Source organism: Papio anubis, chromosome 16, assembly GCF_008728515.1.
Source record: "Papio anubis isolate 15944 chromosome 16, Panubis1.0, whole genome shotgun sequence".
Taxonomy (NCBI): domain Eukaryota; kingdom Metazoa; phylum Chordata; class Mammalia; order Primates; family Cercopithecidae; genus Papio; species Papio anubis.
The window spans coordinates 66,244,968-66,267,380 of NC_044991.1; the positions used below are offsets into that span (position 1 = coordinate 66,244,968).

The 22,413-nt window shown below is 41.1% G+C and overlaps 1 protein-coding gene and 1 pseudogene across 13 annotated transcripts in view; one reads left to right on the plus strand and one right to left on the minus strand.

The window, feature by feature from the left end:
• The first annotated feature begins 1,485 nt into the window (after positions 1-1,485).
• The window catches only part of DHX35 (DEAH-box helicase 35), a 95,005-nt gene continuing 74,077 nt past the window's right edge, over positions 1,486-22,413 (plus strand). For all 13 annotated transcript variants that reach the window (XR_002515135.2, XR_002515136.2, XR_002515134.2 and 10 more), the window contains exons 1-3: positions 1,486-1,610; positions 8,511-8,644; positions 11,276-11,368. Coding sequence is in view for 7 of the 13 variants with exons in the window: in XM_021921059.2 (XP_021776751.2) it covers positions 1,571-1,610; positions 8,511-8,644; positions 11,276-11,368 (267 nt within the window). In the remaining 6 variants the exon portion in view is untranslated. The remainder of the gene's footprint in view (positions 1,611-8,510; positions 8,645-11,275; positions 11,369-22,413) is intronic.
• Positions 16,755-17,578, minus strand: LOC101013969 (annotated as a pseudogene).

The window sequence follows — 22,413 nt, forward strand, 5'->3', positions numbered from 1 at the left end:
TCCTGTCCTCAGTAAGTTCCCTGTGTGATAGTGGCGGCAGGTAAACTATAGGTCACTTTTCTCACAAAAGCGAGAATACAGGTTCCTAGACTACAAGAGGAATGTTTAAGTTGGATAAATAATTTAGAGCTGGTCCTTTAAGGGATAATTTAAAGGATGGATGGAGAATTCTAGGCAGAGGGATTAACAGGTATTGAGTCCCTATATTAATTACTATAAAAATAAATCAAAGGAGATTATTTGTTAAATGAACCTATGCAAGTAAATTCAGATTTTTCTCCCTGGTGGATTTGCTCTGTTTGAGTTGAGGTAATGAGAGCTAACATTGATTCAGTGCCTGCTATGTTTTGCAGTGTTAGGTATTTTACATGTTATCTCATTTAATACCTCTTTAAACCTCATTTACAACTAAAATTAAATGACAGCTACGAGCTAGGAAATGGCAAAGTTAGGATTCCAAATCTGGACTAGCTGTCCACAAAAGCCCTTGCTCTTGCCGTAATGATGCCACTTATTTCAAAGAATTCAAAATTTTCTTCACAGCTTTAAAAATGCAGAGATTCTGAAGCCTCTCACTTCCAATTAGTTGCCTACCTAGAAAGTCATTTCCTCCACTTGCGCTCATCACCCCTCCTTAGCGCTCCTTTCGATTACTGTAATTTTTTTTTCTTTGACCTCACCTTTCCTCGGATGGATTAGTCTTTCCCAAATTTGTTAATCCTAAGAATTCAGGAGCTTCTTAAAATGCAGGTTCCCAGGCTATGCTCCAGGACATCGATTAATAATTGGATCGAGGCCTAGAATCTGTGTTTTTAACAAGCATTTGACTCAAGAGCATCAAATTGGAGGAAGCACTGAGTTAGTGGACTACCTTAATTTATGTATCCATTTTTAGTCTCTTCTTCCAACCCATTCGCTCCACCCCACACCCAGTCCGGTTTTCCGTTTTTTCCTCATGGTCCCTGAAGACTTCCGTATCATTTCACATTGTTTTATTTGTGGCACTGTGCTGCAGTACCTGGGCCCACAGCAGGCGCCCAATATTTACTGATAAATCCAACCCACGAGGTACTTCCTATTACTACCCTTCAATTTGAAATTGAGAATAAAACAGAAGTCGCCAAGTTGGGGTAGCTGGTAACATCAGTATTTCCTATTTAATCCAGAAAGCACTGCTTCAACGCCCACTGCGTGCAAGGTTCCACTTTCGGGCCAGCAGTCCTCTCCCAAAACCTGTTCTTTCCAAGTGTGCAGCCGCCATCCAGGCCACGCCACGCTCCTAGGTCACCGCCATCACCGACTCTCCACATTAAAGAGAGAAGCAGAGGAGCGCGCCTTTTTCTCCAAAATGGCTGAGCAGGGTCACGTGGGCTCGGGGGCGGGGTTGGTGCGCTCGCCGAACAGGGCGGCGAGTCACGTGGTTCAGACGGGGGCGGTAGCCATGGGGGCGTGGCCGTCACACGGCCCGATGCGCCTGGGCAGCGGCTCTTCGGGGGCCACGCCCCTCGGGCCCTGGGGGCCTAGCGCACGGCGGTGGGGTGGAGCCAGCCTCGTGACCTTTTACCCCAGCATGGCTGCGCCCGTGGGACCGGTGAAGTTCTGGCGACCCGGTAAGGCCTTTGGTGGAACGCTGGGCAGATGCGGCGGCCTGACTTCGGTCTTGGCGCCGTGACCGGCGCCCTGGGGCCAGCAGACCTGCTCGCAGGCCTGACCTCGGCGAGCTGGGCGCTGCCGCCTCTGTGCGGGTGGGGACTCTGGCTCAGGCGCCCCAGTGGTCCCAAGGGATTCGGGGGTGCTCCCCGAGCGTGAGCAGAAACTCTGTGTGACCTTGTTAAAGTGGTCCAGCCTTCTCGGGCCTCGTCTTCCTCGCTACTGATGCTTGTCCTGCCCACCCCGCGAGATGGGGAATACTAAAGCTCCCCCTCGTGTCTCGTTACCGCGCTGGGATTGCGTTGGGGCCCGACAGACAATGCTGCTCGCTGCTCAGGGCTTGCAAGCCCAAGTTATGGAGTCAGACTGTCCGGATTCGAATTTTCGTCTCTGCCTTGTAGTAGTAGGGTGACCTTGGGCGAGTAACTTAACGCCTCTGAGCCATGACCTCTTTACCTGTAAAGTGGGCAGAACAATAACTTCCATCCTGTGGGCTTAGAAGACCAGCACAACGCGTTGTCAGACTTAGAATAAATGCTCAAAAAAAGGGAGAGTGTGTTATTTTCTTGTAGGATAATTGTTGTCCACTCCGAATGTCTACTAGAAAAGGGAACACTCCTTCATATTGGCTGCCAGCCACTTCCTGTCTTACAAAGTAACACGAATCACAATCACAAAATGCTTTGCTTGTTTTGTCTTGATATTTACTCATTAATCAGGTTTTTATTGAATGTGTATATGCCAGACCATACTAGATGCATTACTTCCTCTCTGCAGTCAGTTTCTTGTAAAAAACAAAAGTTTTTCAATTATAGCTACCAGCTTGATTTTTTTACACCACCTGCACCCCTGCAGGTCTGGATGTGCAAAGTATATTGCAGCAAAAATGAAATGACACCAAGAATGTAATATAAGCAAAGCTTTTAATTTTTCAGTGGTTCCCTGAAATTCTGACCATGCATATGTTGATGTGAGAGATAAACCCAAGCAAGAGATGTGTTTAATGCTTTTTAAAAATTTGTAGTTTGTCACTTGACAGTTTTATGATTCAGCATTTCGAGTCATCAGCCAATTATCCATCCTGAGTTTTACTTGCATCCAAAAACTAGGAACTTACTAAGTAATGAATACTTTTAATTTGTTCACACTTTTAGTAACAGGTGAAAGTGTTAGGTATAGTAAAGAACTGAATGAACCGTTTGAAATCAGACCAGAGTACTATTTTGGCTAAAGAACGTGGAATTACTATAAGAGTTCTATTTCATTATTTAGTTCATCCATTGAGGGTACACTTATTGAAAACCTAATCCTGTGTTCAGGAGACAAATATAGATGCTCAGGGCTCTGCTCTCAAGTTTCGCTCTCTCTCTTAATTGAATATAAAGTAAGATTTTACAATGAGGCAGAGTAAGGTGGTGGTAAAGATGAGCTCTAGAGTCAGACTGCAGTGCCCATTGTGTCTGCCACTTACTAAGTTGATGACTTGATAGTCTCTTAAATTCTTAAAGTCTCAGTTACTCCATCCGTAAATTGGGTGTAATACCTACCCAAAGTGTTGTTGTGAGGATTAAATGAAAATAACACACAAAAGGATCTTGGCACTAGATAGGTTACTATTATAATTATATGGAAGTATGGAAGAGAGAGGGAAAGTTGAATGTATGGATAAGAAATACTTCATTAAGGTGGTATTTTTGGAGTGAACATTAAAGGATGAAAGAGGTTTTGTTTCATAGAGAAATGGAACTCAAAGCAAAGGGTGCAGCATGAACAAAGGCAGAATGGAATTTGTGCCTTTAGAATGTCCAGAAAGCCAAAATAACAGAGCAGTGTGATGGTGTTAAGTGCTAGGGTATATTTTGGGGTATGACAGGAGATGAAGCTAGAAAAGTAGGTAGGGGCCTCATTGTGAAAGGTCTTCATGACAAGTTAAAACATTTAGACTTCACTGTTTTTTTCTTTTCTTTTCTTTTCTTTCTTTTCTTTATTTCTTTTTTTTGAGACGGAGTCTGGCTCAGCCATCCAGGCTGGAGTGCAGTGGCATAATCTTGGCTCACTGCAACCTCCACCACCCGGGTTCAAGCGATTCTCTGCCTCAGCCTCCTGAGTAGCTGGGACTACAGGTGTGTGCCACCACACCTAGCTAATTTTTGTATTTTTAGTAGAGACAGAGTTTCACCATGTTGGCCAGGATGGTCTCGATCTCTTGACCCCGTGATCCACCCACCTTGGCCTCCCAAAGTGTTGGGATTATAGGCATGAGCCACTGGCCCGGCCCGACTTCACTGTTTTTAAGCAGGGACAAATCAGGTTTACTTTAGAAAGATAACAGAGAAGGTACTACTGAAATCCAGGAGGGATGTTAAAAACCTTAATTTGGCTGGGCGCGGTGGCTCAGGCATGTAATCCCAGCGCTTTGGGAGGCCGAGGCGGGCGGATCATGAGGTCAGGAGATCGATACCATCCTGGCTAACATGGTGAAACCCCGTCTCTACTACAAATACAAAAAAATGAGCCGGGTTTTCCCAGCTACTTGGGAGGCTGAGGCAGGAGAATGGCGTGAACCTGGGAGGCAGAGCTTGCAGTGAGCTGAGATCATGCCACTGCACTCCAGCCTGGGCGACAGAGCAAGACTCCGTCTCAAAAAAAATAAAAAAATTTTAAAAAAAACACCTTAATTCTGACCTGGGAGCTTAGAGTAGGGGCCTGTTGGAGAGACATTTTAGAGGAAGATGTGAGAGAAGATGAAGTCAATAATGACTCAGATTTCTGGGTTGGGTGACTGTCTAGGTTAGTGATTCTCTAATTTTGCTTTGTAGTTGAATCACTTGGGAAGCTCTGAAAAGTCCTGATGTCCAGTTGCACCCCACACCAATAAATTAGAACTTTGGAGGGCTAAGAGGCAGGCATCAGTGTTTTTTAAAGTCTCTAAGGAATTCCAGCATGCATTAAAATTTGGGAACCATTGGTCTAGGTAAATTGTGTTGTTATTAGTTGACATGGAAATAGCTTTAGTACACAGTTATTGGGCCCTTAACACTTTCATTTATACATCTTATTAAACAGTCACAGTATCTCTGTGATGACAATAATACTCTTATTTTAGTGAGGAAATTCAAGATATGAAGTAGGTTGTGGGAAGTGCAAGGCGAAAGTCAGGGAGGTGGTTGAAGCTGGATATAAAGCTAGACATTGGAATCATGAACATATCCTGTAGGCCTGAGCCCGTGACTCCTAGTCACAGAGTGTGCAGAGGGTGCATGCACTGGATAGATGTGTACGGTGGAGATCTACAGTAGAGCTTACATATGCTTTCTAAAATAGGGAGCTATACTCGGGTTCACCTAATTGTTATCATATGGGTTCAGAGTTGCCCAATCTTTTTTTTTCCTAAGAAGCCTGATACCCAGATCTGAATGGGAAAATGTTATGTGTTGTTTTAAATGAACGATTTAAAACATTGTAACAATAGCATGTCCAGGGACCTTAAGTGTGGTCTCTACCTTAGGAGTGTGACTTAAGGGCCTTGTATGACTGGCCTGAGAGTTTTCTACAAAAATCTTTTACTTAATTTGCAAGTACATGTGGATCAGAAGGGCCTGCCCATTTTCGTTTGCCCATTTGATAAATATTTCATGATTGTTGACCATGTGCTTGACAAAAACTTTACAACAATAGCTTTTAAGCTTTTTTTGACTTGACCCACAGTAAGGAATATATTGTGTTGTGATCTAGCACACATATACAACCAAAAAAAGTTGTTCATAAACAGTATTCCTTTCTGGAATGTGCTCTGATGCTTTCTATTCTATTTCATTATTTAAAAAGTGCTGGTATGACATACTATGTTGATTTCATAACCCACTAATGGGTTACCATTCAAATTTTTAAAAACCGAGTTAAAGGGAATGTGGGATTGGGGATATCAGCCTTGTTAAGATAGAGAAATGAAGATGTTCATAGTTTGCAAAAGTTATAAAGGTGTTGCTCCCTTAAACATAGAGCATACTCTCAAGGAAAGATCAATCATAGGCAGCCACGGAGAGGTGTTTATAGAGGGAAAGCAGCCCTGATGTTCTGGTTTGGTTGAAGGAAGTCTTTTATGAGGAGAAGATACATTGTTTATCAGCTGACATAGCTGTTCTTATAAAAGAGCTGGGCTGGGCACGATGGCTCACGCCTGTAATACACTAGCACTTTGGGAGGCCGAGGTGGGTGGATCACCTGAGGTTGGGAGTTTGAGAGCAGCCTGGCTAATATGGTGAGGCCCTGTCTCTACTAAAATTACAAAATTAGCTGGGCGTTGTGGTGCGTACCTGTAATCCCAGCTACTCGGGATACCCAGGCAGGAGAATTGCTTGAACCCCGAAGGCGGAAGTTGCAGTGAGCCGGCATCTTGCCATTCCACTCCAGCCTGAGCGACAAAGACTCCATCTCCAAAAAAAGAGCTTCTAACAGAAGAGATGGATTGGGCTGTAGGTTAGAGACAAGGGAGGAATGTAGTAGTACAAAAGACACGTTGAAATATTAAATATTCCAGAGAGGATATGAAGGTTTAAAACATGGTATGAAAAGGCAGGAATTCAGCACAAAAACACAGCAGAGGAGCATAAGGTATTCTTTGTAATTGTTTTCTTGGGTAACAATTACAAGGAATTATTAAGATGTAGTGACAAGAAGGGAAGAAAAGAAAGGAAAGGAAGCCCGCCTTTTTGAGGACAGGCATTGTTCCAGATCCTGTTCCATCTTTTCTCTTGTTGAAAGGAAGGTCAACATTTTGGCAAAAGCAACATAACTGTCTCACTTACCTGATTTTTCGCAGTCTTGAACCTCTGAAACACAACCGTGTTCCTGGAAGTAAATGGAAGAGGGTCAGAGATCTAAAGGGTCAGTGATTCTAAACTTAGCTCTATGGGGTCTATGGACCCCCAGAATTTTATGTTCTGGTAAATTCTGGTGTGTTTTTTAGGAGAGGGAGTTCATAGCCTTTATCAGATTGTTGAAGCAATCTGAGAACCCTAAAAAGTGTAAAAGTAAGTCACTGAGCTGAGTATTCTTGTTACAAAGCTCCTGTGTTTTCACATAGCATCACAGATTCTGAGTTCAGAAGACCTAGGAAATGATAGTTATTGGTTATTGTCACTGTAGTGCCCCAGCAGGAGGCTGTATAGCATGTGTTTGATCTAGGGAGGATTTTTATTCATTTACAAGGCAGCATACTCCAGTGCTGAACGGTGTGACCTTTTAGAAATTTCTTCCTTACATTGAGTTGAATTCTGAACCCTGTGTCATTTACTTATTACTCCTAGTTCTGTCCTAGGGTTACAGCAGCAAATCAGCATGAAAAGTTATAGAAGCTGATCACACAATTTAAACTTAGGTTTCTCCTGATTTTTTTTTGGTTTGAGCTAAAACTGTATGGAACCTTCAACAGGTTTTCAGGATGGGATATGGCTTCCCTGTTCTTCACTGTCATGAGCACCGGTTTGTCATTGTTCTTAGCAAGAAGCTGGGGTGAAGATCTCTTGTTTAATCTGCCCAGCATGGCAGTTCCTGGGAATAGCATTTCCCATCTCTCCACTCCCAATTCCATGGTTGCAATGGAGACTGTCATTTACCGCATCACATTCCACTGGCCACGGTTGATTGTATTGGCGTGGGGATTGGACCTAAGCTGGGAGAAGTCAGTCCCTGCCTGTCCAGTGTAAAAGAACCTCCCCCACCCCCCATTACAACACATACCTGGGACTCCCAGTCCCCCTTATGGTGTCTTTATTTCTCTCCATAGCACTTATGACCACTTCATGCACTAAGTTACCTTCCACGGAGAGGAAGAATTAAAAAAGCAAATGAGCTCCGTGAGGGTAGGACTGGCATCTGTATTGTTCACTGTAGTGTTTCCAGTGCTTAGAGCAGTGCCTGGCGTGGAGTGGGCCCTCGGTCCGGCCTTGCTGGTCCTTGCTGGATGAATGATGGATGCTTGGTAGAGGAGTTGTAAGCGTGAACCCTGGCACTGCCGGCAGCCGTGTTTCCAGCTCCTGTAGAGTAGCCAACCTAAGGGGCTGGAAGGAACCTGCAAGAGGTGCCAAGATGAGAGAAGGAGAAAGCCATGGCTGCTTTGAGTGCCCAGTTTCTGTCATCTCTGAGCCTTGTTGCCATCCTACAGTAACAGGATTCATCCTTTTACCTCAGCTAATTCCCACTGGGTTTCTTTCACTTCCGTTCAGAATTCAGTAATAACATGGACATGGAGGCAAGAACTAAAGACACTGTGCTCTGTAATATACAGTTCTGAGTGGCCAGTTTGGAGCCCAGTGGGACTGCTATCTCATTTCTTTTTTCTTTTTTTTTTGGAGAGAGAGTCTTGCTCTGTCGCCCAGACGAGTGCAGTGGCGTGATCTTGGCTCACTGCAACCTCTGACTCCTGGATTCAAGCAATTCTCCTGCCTCAGCCTCCCAAGTAGCTGGGACTACAGGCGCACACCCCCATGCCTGGCTAATTTTTTGTATTTTAGTACCGGTGGGGTTTCACCTTGTTGCCCAGACTGGTCTCGAACCCCTGAGCTCAGGCAATCCGCCTACCTCGGTCTCCTAAAGTGCTAGGATTACAGGCATGAGCCACTGCACCTGACCCCATCTTGTTTGTTTTTGATACTGTAGTGAAGCTTTTAGGGAAGATTTTTGGTTCCTCATAGGCACTTTTCTAGATACTTTCATAAAGTTAAAGTTGAATACCTTCGAGTGGTTTGAGATAAAAAGTATTGCTTCTCTTGTATATCTTCCTCTTCAAAAGTTTGTAACCTTAACACCTTTTTCTGTTCGTTGTATCAGAGAATCTGAAAAAAACATTTCTGCTGCAGGTACAGAGGGGCCAGGTGTAAGCATCTCTGAAGAGAGACAAAGTCTGACTGAAAACTCTGGGACAACAGTTGTTTACAACCCTTATGCTGCCCTTTCCATAGAGCAGCAGAGGCAGAAGCTGCCAGTATTCAAGGTACGTCAAATAATCGTGTTCGATCTGTGGGCTTGAATCGTGTGTCTGCATTAGCTTTATGCTCACCACTGAAGGGAATGATGTCCTCTTTCTAGAACAGAGTGAGCTCAGAGAAACCCTTATCGTAAGGGATGATTTCATACTATGTAATTTTTAGTTAACCGTATAAATCTTGAGAGTTCTTAAGATTTTTTCAGTTGCATCGTACATACTGGAAAACTGGAAGAATTAGAATGACTTTTTTCCCCCCCTTTATTTCTTTCAATTACGGACAATTTCAGACATACAGAAAAGTAGAGAAAATAGCAGTTACTTTCTATATAACAGATTACCAACATATGGCCAACTTTTGCTTTATTTTTGAAGATACTCCTTTAAACAAGTTTACTTGGGAATATGAGGTTGTTTCTGCTGAAGACATCAGTTAATACTCTGACTTCCTCAGACAGTGACAGGATTTTGGTATGGTTAGTACTTACCAAGTGCACATCCAGACACTCGGTTTTATTAGTGCTCATGAAATAGATGCGTGCTCAGCTACAGGAGACCAAAGTGCGAACTAGAATTCATTCAGAACGTGTTCATTTATGGCTAGCGATAGTTCTCCACTACAGATGGACACAGTTGATATATACACTTTCTTCCTGTTGGCACATCCACGTAGGAGGTCCAATTGTAATCTGGAAGTACAGAGCCAAGACAGGTTACAGAAATGTCATACAGCCCCTGATGAGGGGTGAATTCTGCCTGCTCCACAGGATGCCTCTGGAATGACCTGAGTAGGTGTGGCCGCCAGCACCTGTGTCTGTTTCTTTCTCCTGAATGTTGCTGGGTGAAAGTTGCCATGTTCTCTCTCTCTCTGTCTCTTTCTATCTCTGTCTCTCTCTCTGTCTGTCAGGAAATCAGACAGGGTCTTCCTATGTTGCTCAGACTGGTCACGAACCCCTGGGCTCAAGCAGTTCTCCTGCGTCGGCCTCCCAAAGTGCTGGGATTACAGGTGTGAGCAGCCAAAAGGTGCCAAGTTCTTATACTCAGGGGGTTCTTTTGGCTAGACTGTCCTGATAATTCCTCTTCTATTAATGTGTTTTTTCTCCAAATAGATAGGCAACAGCAGCCTTCTTAGTTTAGCCAGATTGCCTTACTTGGAAATTTATGTGGCTCCCAATATTTTAGTCACATGGGAACTGACTGTCTCTGGGTTTCTTCCTCAAGTGACTAACTCATTCACTATGTATGAATGTTAGCAGGTCTGACTCTCAGGAGATGAGATGGTAGGTTCAGTATTGCTTTCTCACCACTGAGGGACACAGTTTAAGCTGTGATGAAGGGTCTGGACTCTGGAGCTAGACTTCAGGGTTCACACCCAAGCTTCACCATTTATGTGCTTGGTGAAGCACTTCTCCATTCTGAGCTGCTTTTCCTTATCTGTGATGTGGGACTAACAGGAGCACCTATCTCATAGGACTGTTATGAGGACCAGATGAGATCATTCATGCAGAGCATTTAGCAAGATACCTGACACGTAATAAATGCTCAAGTACAAGGGAAATTACTGTTTATTAATTTTGGCCTTTTCTTGACTGTTCTTTGTCTCCCAACTGTACTTAAAAGATAACATAAATGAAACAGTAAATGAGAAAAAAAGAAAAGCAACAAGGAGTTGAGAAATGTTGATAAAATTGAAATGGTAAGAAGAAGGGTATATGTTATTGATATAAAGCGAAGTAGAGTTTAAGTACAGTTGAGATCTTATAAGATGTTAAAGATAAATCTAGTACTAAACAAGTAGATACGTGTTTGCCCTTAAAAAAATGCAATTACTGGTGTATTAGTCACACTGTTCTACATCTTACTTCCTTTTCTTAGCATATCTTATAGATCATCCCATATCAGTACAAATAGATATTTCCTCTTCTTAATAACTGCAAATTACTCCATTATTGGAGTATTTTATAACTGATTTAACCAAACTTTGTTGATCAGCATTTAGGCTGTTTGAATTTTTGGCTATTATAAACAACTCTGCAGTGAGTATGCATGTATTTATGTCTTTGTACACATGTAGTATGTAGTAGTATGTCTATAATTTCTTTTCTTATTTTTTTGAGACAGTGTCTTATTCTGTTGCTCAGGCTGGAGTGCAATGGCATGATGTCTGCTCACTGCAGCTTTCCCCCACCGGGTTCAAGCGATTCTTCTGCCTCAGCATCCCAAGTAGCTGGGATTACAGGCACTTGCCACCGTGCCCAGCTAATTTTTGTATTTTTAGTAGAGACGGGGTTTCACCATTTTGGCCAGGCTGGTCTTGAACTCCTGACCTTGTGATCTACCCCGCTTGGCCTCCCAAAGTGCTGGGATTACAGGCATGAGCCACCCCGCCCGGCCTATAATTTCTTATAAGTGAAAATGTTAAAGGGTGTCTGCATGTATTTTGGTGTTACACTTGATTGCAGTTGTATTCGCTCATGCTGAGAGGAACAGTACCTGAGAGTTAGAAACACATTTTGATAGTTCTATTTAAAATTTACTTTCCTTTGAAAACAGCTCATTTCGTAATGTTTCAATATCGTTGTTGTTTAGGTCTTTTGAGACAATGTATGGCTTTTTACAAGGTGTGTTATTCTTTTTCAGCTTAGGAATCATATTTTATACTTGATAGAAAATTATCAGACAGTGGTGATTGTTGGTGAAACGGGATGTGGGAAGAGCACACAGATTCCTCAGGTGAGTACATATTTAATATGTGTCTTTACACTTCGATTTGGCTGGAAGGATTTTGTAACTTGAGAACTCTTTTTACTATCACTTACATTTTTAAGATCTCCTCTCAGGAAATGTTCACTTCAACTAGATTTTTTTTTTTTTTTTTTGAGACGGAGTCTCGCTCTGTCGCCCAGGCTGGAGTGCAGTGGTGATTCAGCTCACTGCAAGCTCCGGGCCTCCGGTTTACGCCATTCTCCCGCCAGCCTCCAAATAGTTGGGACTACAGGCTCACACCTCGCCTGGCTGGTTTTCTGTATTTTTAGTAGAGACAGGGTTTCACCGTGTTAGCCAGGATGGTCTCGATCTTCTGACCTCGTGATCCGCCCGTCTCAGCCTCCCAAAGTGCTGGGATTACAGGCTTGAGCCACCGTGCCCGGCCTCAACTAGATATTTTTAATTAAACTTTTAGGGCTTACAATTTCTTTGATGAGTGCTAAAGTAATAGTTTTTCTTTGATTTATTATAATTCCAAAATAGTAATGGAATAGCTATCCTCTGAAAGTTATAATGGAAACTTATTCAAAGATGTGTAATACAGAGTTTTTATCCTTAAATAGTTATAGTTGAAGAGGTTGGGTAAAATGAATATTGCTATGGTTGTAAATAAAAATTGGTTATTATAGAATTATGCAGTGCTATGAGAAGAACCCTTTCTTACTGGGAAAAATCCTATGTGGTGTGGATAGGAGTAGAAAGAAGGATCAAGAAAGGCCTTGTAAAGGAATTGGCATTTGAATTTGACCTTGAATTATGAGTGGGAGCTGACTGAGAAGATATTCCAAGCCAGTGAATATTGTGGTTAGAGATACTGGGGTGGAGAAGTATAGGGTGAGTTCAGAGTGTGCCTTAAGAACCTTAACTTGAAGAGTAAAGGCTGACCGAGCTTGAGAGACTTTGCAGGTTCTTCTTTCATTTTTCGATATTAATTTTCTTGAAGTATGAAATATATGTAGAAAAGTACCTGTATCATAATTGTACTCCTTGATACGTTTCTGCAAGTGGAATACATCTCTGTTACCAGCAGCCAGATCAAGAAACAGAACATTACCAAAACCCCAAGAACTCTTCTTCTGTGTCCTGTTCTGGTCTCTAACTGCCCTCTCTGCTTACCCCTATAATCATGAACACAAAGGTAGCTCTTATTCTGGCTACTAACCTCATAAATTAGTTTTGCCTATTTTTGGAATTTTATAAAGGAGTAATATAGCTTCTTTTGTCCAACATTATGTGTGAGTCTTCCTTGTTGTTGAATTAGTTGCAGTTTGTTCATTCTCATTGCTGCATAGCAGGGTTCAGCAAGTCACAGCCAGTGGGCCAGATGCAGCCCACTGCCTGTTTTGTAGAGAAATCTTTACTGGCACACAGCCACACCTACTTGTTGATATATTGCCGGTGGCTGCTTTCAGGCTACCACACAGGGTGAACAGTTTTGACAGAGACCCTACGATCCTCAAAACCTAAAAATGTACCATCTGGCCCTTTACAGAAATGTGAAACGTAATGTTAACCCCTGCTAGTTAGTATTCCACTATATGAGTATTCCATGGTTTGTTTATTTTTCCTATTGTTACTGACATTTGAGTCATTCCCAGTTTTTAGTTATGGATAGTGCTGCTGTGAACATTCATGTGCTTGTCTTTGGTGAACATACGTGCACATTCTCCTGCCGAGCTCTACCTAAGAGGAGCATTGCTGGATCCTGTGTTCAACTTCAGTAAATAATGTCTAAGATATTCAAAGTGTTTGTGTCCTTGTAGGGTTTGCAAGCAAGTGAACAACATGATAAGCTGAGCTTTAGATAAATGATTGTATTGAGATATAAGGTGACTTAGAAACTGGAGGAGGCAGGCCATAGAAAGCTATTGCAGTGGTCTGGAGAAGGGTGGTGTAACGGGGTCCTCAACCAAGAGGTGATAGTGGGATAATCTGATGAGGATAGGGAGGAGAACAATTTTAGCGTTAGGGTCTGTAGATATTAGAAACTTAGGTTGGTGCTTTTGCACCGATCTAATGCATGGATATTTGTGATGACAAAGTGGAAGGTACAAAGGTGCACACTGACTGACCATGACTTGCTGCCTTGGTGAACAGTGCTAATATTAAATGTGATAGGACAGTAAAGATTTTTTTTGAGGGGAAATTAACGTGTTTGCTTTTAAACAGATTTTTTTTTTTCCTATATTATTGATGGCCTTTGATGACATTATTAGCAGGAAGATTGGAATGGGAATCTGAAGCTTGGTGGAGGTCAGATGTAGAAGGTGTGGACATAGGGATTGAACATCCTGATACATGGAGGAAGGAGATGGAACAGAAATAACTGAGAAGAGGATTAAGGACAAAGTCCTAGGAGCATCAACATTTAGGAGTCAGGAGCAGAAATGAGATAGAATGGCAGCCAGGGAAATGACAGTGGAACGAGGAGACTGTTAATGGTTAGAGAAAGCAAAGAAAGAGTGAGGTTTTGGAGAGGTGGGTAGGTGGCAGGTGCAGCCAACAGAGCGGCCAGGGAGCAGGAGAACTGGTTCAGTCCTGAGTTGTTCATCTTGGAGACAGCACGTCCAGTGGTAGGGTTTTAGGGTTAAGGGTGTCTAAGGGGAAGATGATAAAAATCCCTTTGCATTTTTGAATATGTTAACGATGTATTGTTGACTGCCTGGTCCAGACTTGTGGTCATGCCAGCATCTGTGTAGGTCTTCTTTTTTGTCTGCTCCCCAACTCCATTCTGAATAATGGATTTATTAATATGTTGGGACCCAGATATAGTTATTTTTTTAAAGTTTCTCGATAGACAGCTAGGAAAAGGTAGACAGAGGAGAATGACCTAGTAAAGGACAATTTGAAATGCATACAGCAGAAGAAATGGTGGCCTGAAGGAAAAAGATAACCATATATGCAGATGGAATTGAGAGCCAGTAAGTTACTCATTTCTTACAGGAAGAAACAGGAGAAAGGTTAAATTACTGTGTGATTGCCATTTAGAGGGTAATATAACAATAATATAACAACTAATAACAGTAGTAAGTGCTGCATAAAGTGATTTTACACATGTTGATCTGTTTAATCCTCAATGACCCTATGAAGCAAACACCATTATTGTCTTCATTTTATAGGTTAGGACACTGTAGAGAGTAGTGAGGTTATGGAATATAGAACAGAGGTAAAAGGCCACACGATGTTCCAGAATTGTTTGGGAATTAGTCTGTGATGTTATGTAGTCAGCTTAGGATAAACTATGTTCTGGTAACAAAGAACCTGAAAATCTCAGTGGCTTAAAAGCACAAAGGTTTATTTCTTGCTCATACTATGTGGTTGTCTTGGGTTGGCTTTGAGATTCTATCACATCATCATTGGGCCTTAGGCTGATGGTACTGCTCTTATGAGGGACTTGTTGGTCTTGTGGTAGATGGCAGAATCATGAGATAGCTCTTAAAACTTCTGACTGAAAGTGGCCCTTCTGCTCACACTTCATTGGTCAAAGCAAGTTATATGGCCAGGCCTGATAGCAACAGGGTGGCAGCATATATAATCCTCCCATAGGAATGGGTGGCAGGTATTTAGAACAGTGATAAATATATCACAGTGATTTGACCATTTACCCCTGCAAGGTTTAGCTCCCAGGGAACAGAGAGGGCCTGCTGTGTTACTAAGTCCAGGGAAAACTGGTGGGAAGGAGAAAGAGGAGGGATGAGGATGTAGGCTGGGTAATGTGGGCAAACAAAGGTAGTTTTTTTCTTTTAATTTTAAGATTTGAATATTTTTATTATTTTTGAACATTAATAGTTTCACATGGTTTTAAATTCAAAAGGCACAAAGGGACATAAAAAGATTTCCTTCTGCCCTGTCTTCCTGGTACTCATTTCCTTTGTGCACTTATAATCAATATTATCAGTTTCTTGGTAGAAATTTTTTCATGCATTTACAGAGAAGTGAGTGTGTGTGTGTATGCACATATATGCCCTATTTTAAACATGAAACATCTATACATGTTTTAGCATGCCTTGTCTTTTTTTTTTTTTACTTTCATTTTTTAAAAAAGCTGTTTTGAATTGACATAATAACTATGCATATTTATGGGATTTAGTATAATGTTTTGATATGTGTATATGTTATATAATGATCAAATCAGGGTCATTAGCATATCCATCACCTCAAATACTTATCATTTCTTTGTGATGAGAACTTTCAGACTCCTCTTAGCTATTTTGAAGTCTATGGCACATTATTGTTAACTATAGTCACTCTGCTGTGCAGTAGAACACCAGAACTTATTCCTCCTACCTAACTATAACTCTGTGCTTGTTGACCAACCTCTTACTCTCCCTACTCCCTGTCACCCTCTCCCCTCTGCACTGTTCTATTCTCTACTTTTGTAAGATCAACTTTTTTAGATTCCACATGTGAGTGAGCTCATGCAGTATTTGTCCTTCTGTGCTTGGCTTATTTCACTTAACATCATGTCCTCTAGGTTCATCTGTGTTGTTGCAAATGACAGGATTTCATTCTTTTTTATGGTTGAATAGTATTCTCTTGCGTATATATATCACGTTTTAAAAATCCATTCATCTGTTGATGGACACCTAGGCTGATTCCATATCTCGGCTGTTGTGAGTAGTGACGGAAATGCGGATGTCTCTTTGATGTTCTGGTTTCCTTTGCTGGGAATAAATACCCAGTAGTGGGGTTCCTGGATCATACGGTAGTTCTGTTTTTAATTTTTCGAGAAACCTCCATATTGTTGTCCATAGTGGCTGTACTAGTTTACATTTTCACCAACAGTGTATAGGAGTTCCCTTTTCTCCACATTCTTGCCAACATTTGCTTTCTTTCATCTTTTTGATAGTAGCCATTCTAACTGGGGTGAGGTGGTATCTCGTTGTGGTTTTGATTTGCATTTTCCTGATGATTAGTGATGTTGAGCATTATTTTATATATATGAAATAATACACCTGTTGTGCATCTTCTTTTGAGAAATGTCTGTTCAGGTCTTTTGCCCATTTTTTTAACTTTATTAAAATACTGAATTTTATTTCACATTTATTTCACATATTTTTGTCTCCCCACCATTTCCATGTCTGACCACCACTACTATTATATCCTATCATAACATTCCATACATACCTAAAACCAAGCAAAGGGTGGAGTTCCGTCTTTAAAAACGAAACAGGCATTTTGGACAACACAGCCTTGGCAATGGAACCTGGATAACATTTATCAGATACGGAAGGGAAGGTTCTCACTCTGCATTATAAAAAGGACAGCCAGATATCAACTGTTGCAGAAGTGAAATAAGATGGAAAATTTTAAACATATTGTTGAAACTATTTTCTTGAAGAGACTTCCTCCACTACCAGAGATCTTGAAGAGCCTCCTGGTCAGTCATCCGGAAGCAATTCTTCACATAATTGATGAACTTGGCTTCCACTTTGGGAAGAGAACCACCTTTTTCTATGCTTGCTCGCATTTTTGCTTCAGTGTTTTCTGCAGAACTTTTGATATTTTAGGACCTTTTTTCCTGTTTTTTGAAGGATTCTTGTCCTTTTGATCTTGGTGTTGATGGTATTGAGTCTTTTCCATTCTGATTTGACTTTTGTGCATTTTTTTTGGCTGGAGTATCTTGTATAGATTTCTTTACTGGCGCTTTTCCTTCAGTTTCCTCATCGTCAAAAATCATCATCATCATCATCATCTTCATTAGCAGCAGGTTTTACTTTTTTCTCTGGAACCTTGCTACCACCTCCAGGGGCAGATCGCCTTCCAGATATACTGAAGAATTTCACATCCTCCTCTTCATCTTCTGGCTCTGCATCTTCCTCCACAGCTACTAAGTGCTGTCCACTAATCTGCACTGGCTCTGAGCCACACTTCAACTGTAAGATCACCGGTGGTATTATTTCAAAGCCGCTAAGGGAGATCATTGGCTGTACAGACATTTTCAAAGTTGCCAATATTACTTTAATTGGACTGCCTTCAACATTGTGCCTTTGCTTCAACAATATGCAATTCATCCTTTGCACCAGCCCCTGAGCTGACCGTTCTTAAAGATAACTGGTGCTCATTTTCATGAATATCCACCTTAAAGTGATGATCTTTGTTGGCCTTTAGTTCACAACCTAAAAGATAGTTCTGGGGCCTCAGAGGGCTCACGTCCATGTCCATTGAATCTTCCATGGGGTGGTGGCGTGTACTTAGGTGGGAGAGAAGGCAGATAGAGATAAATGACCCCCGCTCCAGAGAATAGTCACGCAGAGTGGAATCACACCCTTTTGCTCATTTTAAATTGGATTTCTAGTTTTTTGCTATTAAATTGTTTGAGCACCTTGTACATTCTAGATATTAACCCTTTATCAGATCATAGTTTGCATTTATTTTCTCCCATTCTGTAGGTTTTCTCTTCACTCTTTGATTGTTTTCTTTGCTATACAGAAGCTGTTTAGTTTGATGCAATCCCATTTGTCTATTTTTACTTTTTGTTGCCTGTGTTTTTGAGGTCATGTACAAAAAAATCCTTGCCCAGACCAGTGTCATGAAGTGTTTCCCTTCTCTTTTTTTCTGGTAGTTTCATACTTTTGGGCCTTTCATTTAAGTCTTTTATCCGTTTTGATTTGATTTTTATGTGTGGTGAGAGTTAGGGAACTGGTTTCATTTTTCTGCATGTGATTATCCAGTTTTCCCAGCACCGTTTAATAAAGAGATTATCCTTTCTCTAAGATGTGTTCGTGGTGCTTTTGTTGAAAATCACTTGACTTTAAATGTGTGGATTTATTTCTGGATTTTCTGTTCTGTTCCGTTGGTCTGTGTGTCTGTTTTTATGTGAGGACCATGCTGTTCTGTTTATAGCTTCGTAGTGTATTTTGAAGTCAGATAATGCCTTCACACTTTTTTTTTTCCACGTAATGTATTACTGTTTTTTTTTTTTTTTCCAGTTCCATAGATGCTAGTATGTGAACATAATTTACCAATCCCCAGTTGATAGACATTTACGTTGTTTACAGTTTTGTATTATCACAATGATGCAGTGGAGTTGGTTTGCACATAAATCATTTTGCACACATATAGATATTTTTATAGAATAAATAAAATACTTATGGGGGTTGCTGGCTCAAAACACACATGCATTTGAATTGAATTATTTTAAGGAATTGCATTTTATTATAAACACTTTTTAAAAATAGGAAATACATTTACATGGTATAAAATTCACAAAGAACAAAGGAATAAATGGTGAAAAGTGAATCTCCTAAGCTTTGCCGTTGAAAATGACTAGATCGGCCGGGCGCGGTGGCTCAAGCCTGTAATCCCAGCACTTTGGGAGGCCGAGGCGGGTGGATCACGAGGTCAGAGATCGAGACCATCCTGGCTAACATGCAGGAAACCCCCCGCCTCCTGGGCTCAAAAATACAAAAACTAGCCGGGCGGGTGGCGGGTGCCTGTAGTCCAGCTACCGGAGGCTGAGGCGGAGAATGGCGGAACCCGGAGGTGGAGCTTGCAGGACGTGAGATCGCGCCCCACTGCACTCCAGCCTGGCGACAGAGCCGCAGACCCGCTCCCAAAAAAAAAAAAAAAAAAAAAAAAAAAGAAAATGACTAGATCATTATGATAGATTGTATTATTGGTACAAATATTTGCTACATCTCCTATGGAGTATTCCCTTTTCTCCTAGCCACTCAGTTGCCCGTCCCTGAGACAGTCACTGTTTTCAACTTATTGTGAAGCTAAATTTGGGCTATGGCCTAGGAAAATTGGAACGACTGAGGAACTAAAGGTTACAGCAAGGATACGGAGCAGGTTTTCTGTTTTGTTAGATTTATATAGTACCTTTCCTTGGGAAAAAAACAACATGCAAAAGCACCAAATACTTAATAATTTTGAAATTCTACAAACTATAGGTAGAACCTAGATGATATATATATATTTTTTACTAGAGTTCTGTAAAAAAGGAAAAAAAAAAGAGCTATGAATACAAGCTCTTCTTAAGTACAGTTTTTATTAGTGCTGTTATTGGCGGAGTTCTTCCTAATTCTGTCCTTTAGCCAGAAGCCCAGATTGGGTGATCCTTAAAAAGTGGAGAACTCAGATGGATTTCAGCTATGTTTTAGTGATCTCCCTCAGTGACAGGCCGCTGCCTCTTGACGTCAGCGCTACACCTGCTTTTTCAGTAGCTTTACATTTCCACCTCTCAGCAATCATAAGCAGGCCGTAGAAGTCTGAATCACAGATTCAGTCTTCTAGTATTGAGGTGACTAGCTTTATGGACAGGTTTGTTTTTATGGAAATTATTTTTCTTTCACTTAACACTACTGCTAAGAGATTGGCTATGTGTGTTTGAAGTTGGATAATATGTTTTGTTCTGTTTATGTGTCATGGCTGGTTTGCTGAGCTTGAAGTTCAGGACACAGATTTTTATTTGTTTCCTTGAACAAATTATGTGGCCTCTTTGTTTCCTCATCTGTGTATTGTTGATGATGATGATACCTTCCTTATAGGTTTTGTTTTGAGGATTAAATGGGGTAATGCATGTAAGGCACTCAGCACAGTTCCTGGCACTTAGTAAGGTGCTCATTGACTCTTAGGTATTGTTCTTATAGTTCTGTTTTTGTATTTGTGTTGATTGGGGTGGTTGGTAGTATTTTGTGTGGGTATTTAATACAAGATAAACTTTATAGTTTTTATAGCAAAAACCCTGCATTATCTACAACGCTTTGTTTCTTACAGTCATTTTCTAAACTTTATTTTTAACTGCTTTTAAACTAATAGAAAAGTTGCAAAAAACAATACAGAATTCCCTTATACTCTTTACTTTGCTGCTAGTACAGAGATCGAAAGCAGGACATTAACACTGGTACAATAATAGTAACTGGACTATAGATCTTATTTAAATCTCATCAGTTTTCCTACTAAGGTTCTTTTTTAGTTCTAGGATCCTACATTGCTTTTAGTTGTTATTTCTCCCTAATCTTTTCCAGGTTGTGTGAATTCCTCAGTATGTCTTCCTCTTTCATGAACTTGACACTTTAAAATAATGGGACTGACTTTGTAGAATGTTCCTCAATTTGGGTTTATGTCATGTTTTCTCATGATTAGAAGGAGCTTATGTGTTTTTGGCAAGAATACTACAGAAATGATATTGTATCCTTAGTGCATCATTTCAGGGGTTCATAATGTTGGTGTGTTTTGTCTGTGGTAATAGCAACTTTGGTCACTTGGTTAAGGTTCCAACTTTTGCCTATGAAGCTACTGTCTTTCCCTTTTTAGTTGATATGTATCTTGGGGGACATATTTTCACACTGCAAATATTCTGCTTTTCTTCAAACTCTCACCTACTAAGTTTAGCATCCACCTCGGTGGAGCTTGTCTGCAGCAATGATGATTTTCTTTTCTCCTCTTTCCCTGTATCTTTATTAAATGTAATTTTCTGTAAGGAAGAACTGTGCTTTCTTCCTCATTTATTTGTTAGATTATTTGCGTATATCTATATGGATTCATAGATACTTATTTTTTTCTATGTGTTAAAGCCCAATTCTGTCATTATTTATCGTGTTGCTCAAATTGTTTCATCTTTGAACATTAGGAGCTCCTTCATTTGGGCTCCTGTTTTCTTTCTAAAAGCTTTCAATTTTTTGACCACTTCCTTACTTTCTAGTACTACAAGATGTTTCAGGCTTGTCTTATATTTTTCCTACACAAGCCCTGGTTCCTTTTATTGGAGAATGATGTTTAGAAATCATGATCTGGGACCGGGCATGGTGGCTCATACCTGTAATCCTAGCACTTTGGGAGGCCAAGGTGGGTAGATCACCTGAGGTCAGGAGTTTGAGACCAGCCTGCCTAACATGGCAAAACCCCGTCTCTACTAAAAATACAAAAAATTAGCCGGGCATGGTGGTGCATACCTGTAATCCCAGCTACTAGGGAGGCTGAGGCAGGAGAATCACTTAAATCCAGGAGACGGAGGTTGCAGTGAGCTGAGATCATGCCATTGTACTCCAGCTTGGGCAATAGAGCGAGACTCCATCTCAAAAAAACAAAAACAAACAAACGAAAACACCGGGCGCAGTGGCTCACTCCTGTAATCCCAGCACTTTGGGAGGCCGAATCGGGCAGATCACAAGGTCAGGAGATCGAGACCATCCTGGCTAATATGGTGAAACCCCGTCTCTACTAAAAATACAAAAAAATAGCCAGGCGTGGTGGCGGGCGCCTGTAGTCCCAGCTACTTGGGAGGCTGAGGCAGGAGAAATGACATGAACCCGGGAGGTGGAGCTTGCAGTAAGCCGAGATCGCTCCACTGCACTCCAGCCTGGGTGATAGAGTGAGACTCCGTCTCAAAAAAAAAAAAAAAGAAAAAGAAAAAAATCATAATCTGGATGCTAGAGTGCTCATTGCTACTGAGATGTCATTGCTGAGTCTCAGTGAGCAGACTTAGGAAATATATGTATGAATATTAAGCAATACATTGTAAAAAATCTAGCTATCTGTATCTGTCTATCCATCTATATCTTAAACACCATGAGTTTATGTAGATGCTTCTGATTCCAGTCTAATACTATAGGGCTCCTTTGAGCCTTTATTTATAACTTCTCTGCAACAATGAGAAGCTTAGTCCTTATTATCTACAGTATATTTATGGATTCATTAAAATAGTTTCAGATTTGCTAACTCATAACTTTGTTTGGATATTTACTAACTATATTACAGCGTTTATGTCCAGTTCTGTCTTTAGCCTTACAACATCCAGTCAAGATATATTTTTCCATCATTACCTAGGTTAGTTCTTTTCTTCTCCACCCCCTGCAGTGTGGTTATGTTATTCATTTGTAGTACAGAAAGGGTCATCTGTTAGTGTTTGTATTTCCTTTAGGTTTCCCTCCACATCCTGGTTGGTTTTATTTGTCTTTTGGGTATTTAAAAAGTATGGGAAACATGCATGGCTATGGTTCTGAGAGTCAGAGCTACATAAAAAGATCTACTGAGAGCATTGACACGCCCTCTTTATCCCTGTTACC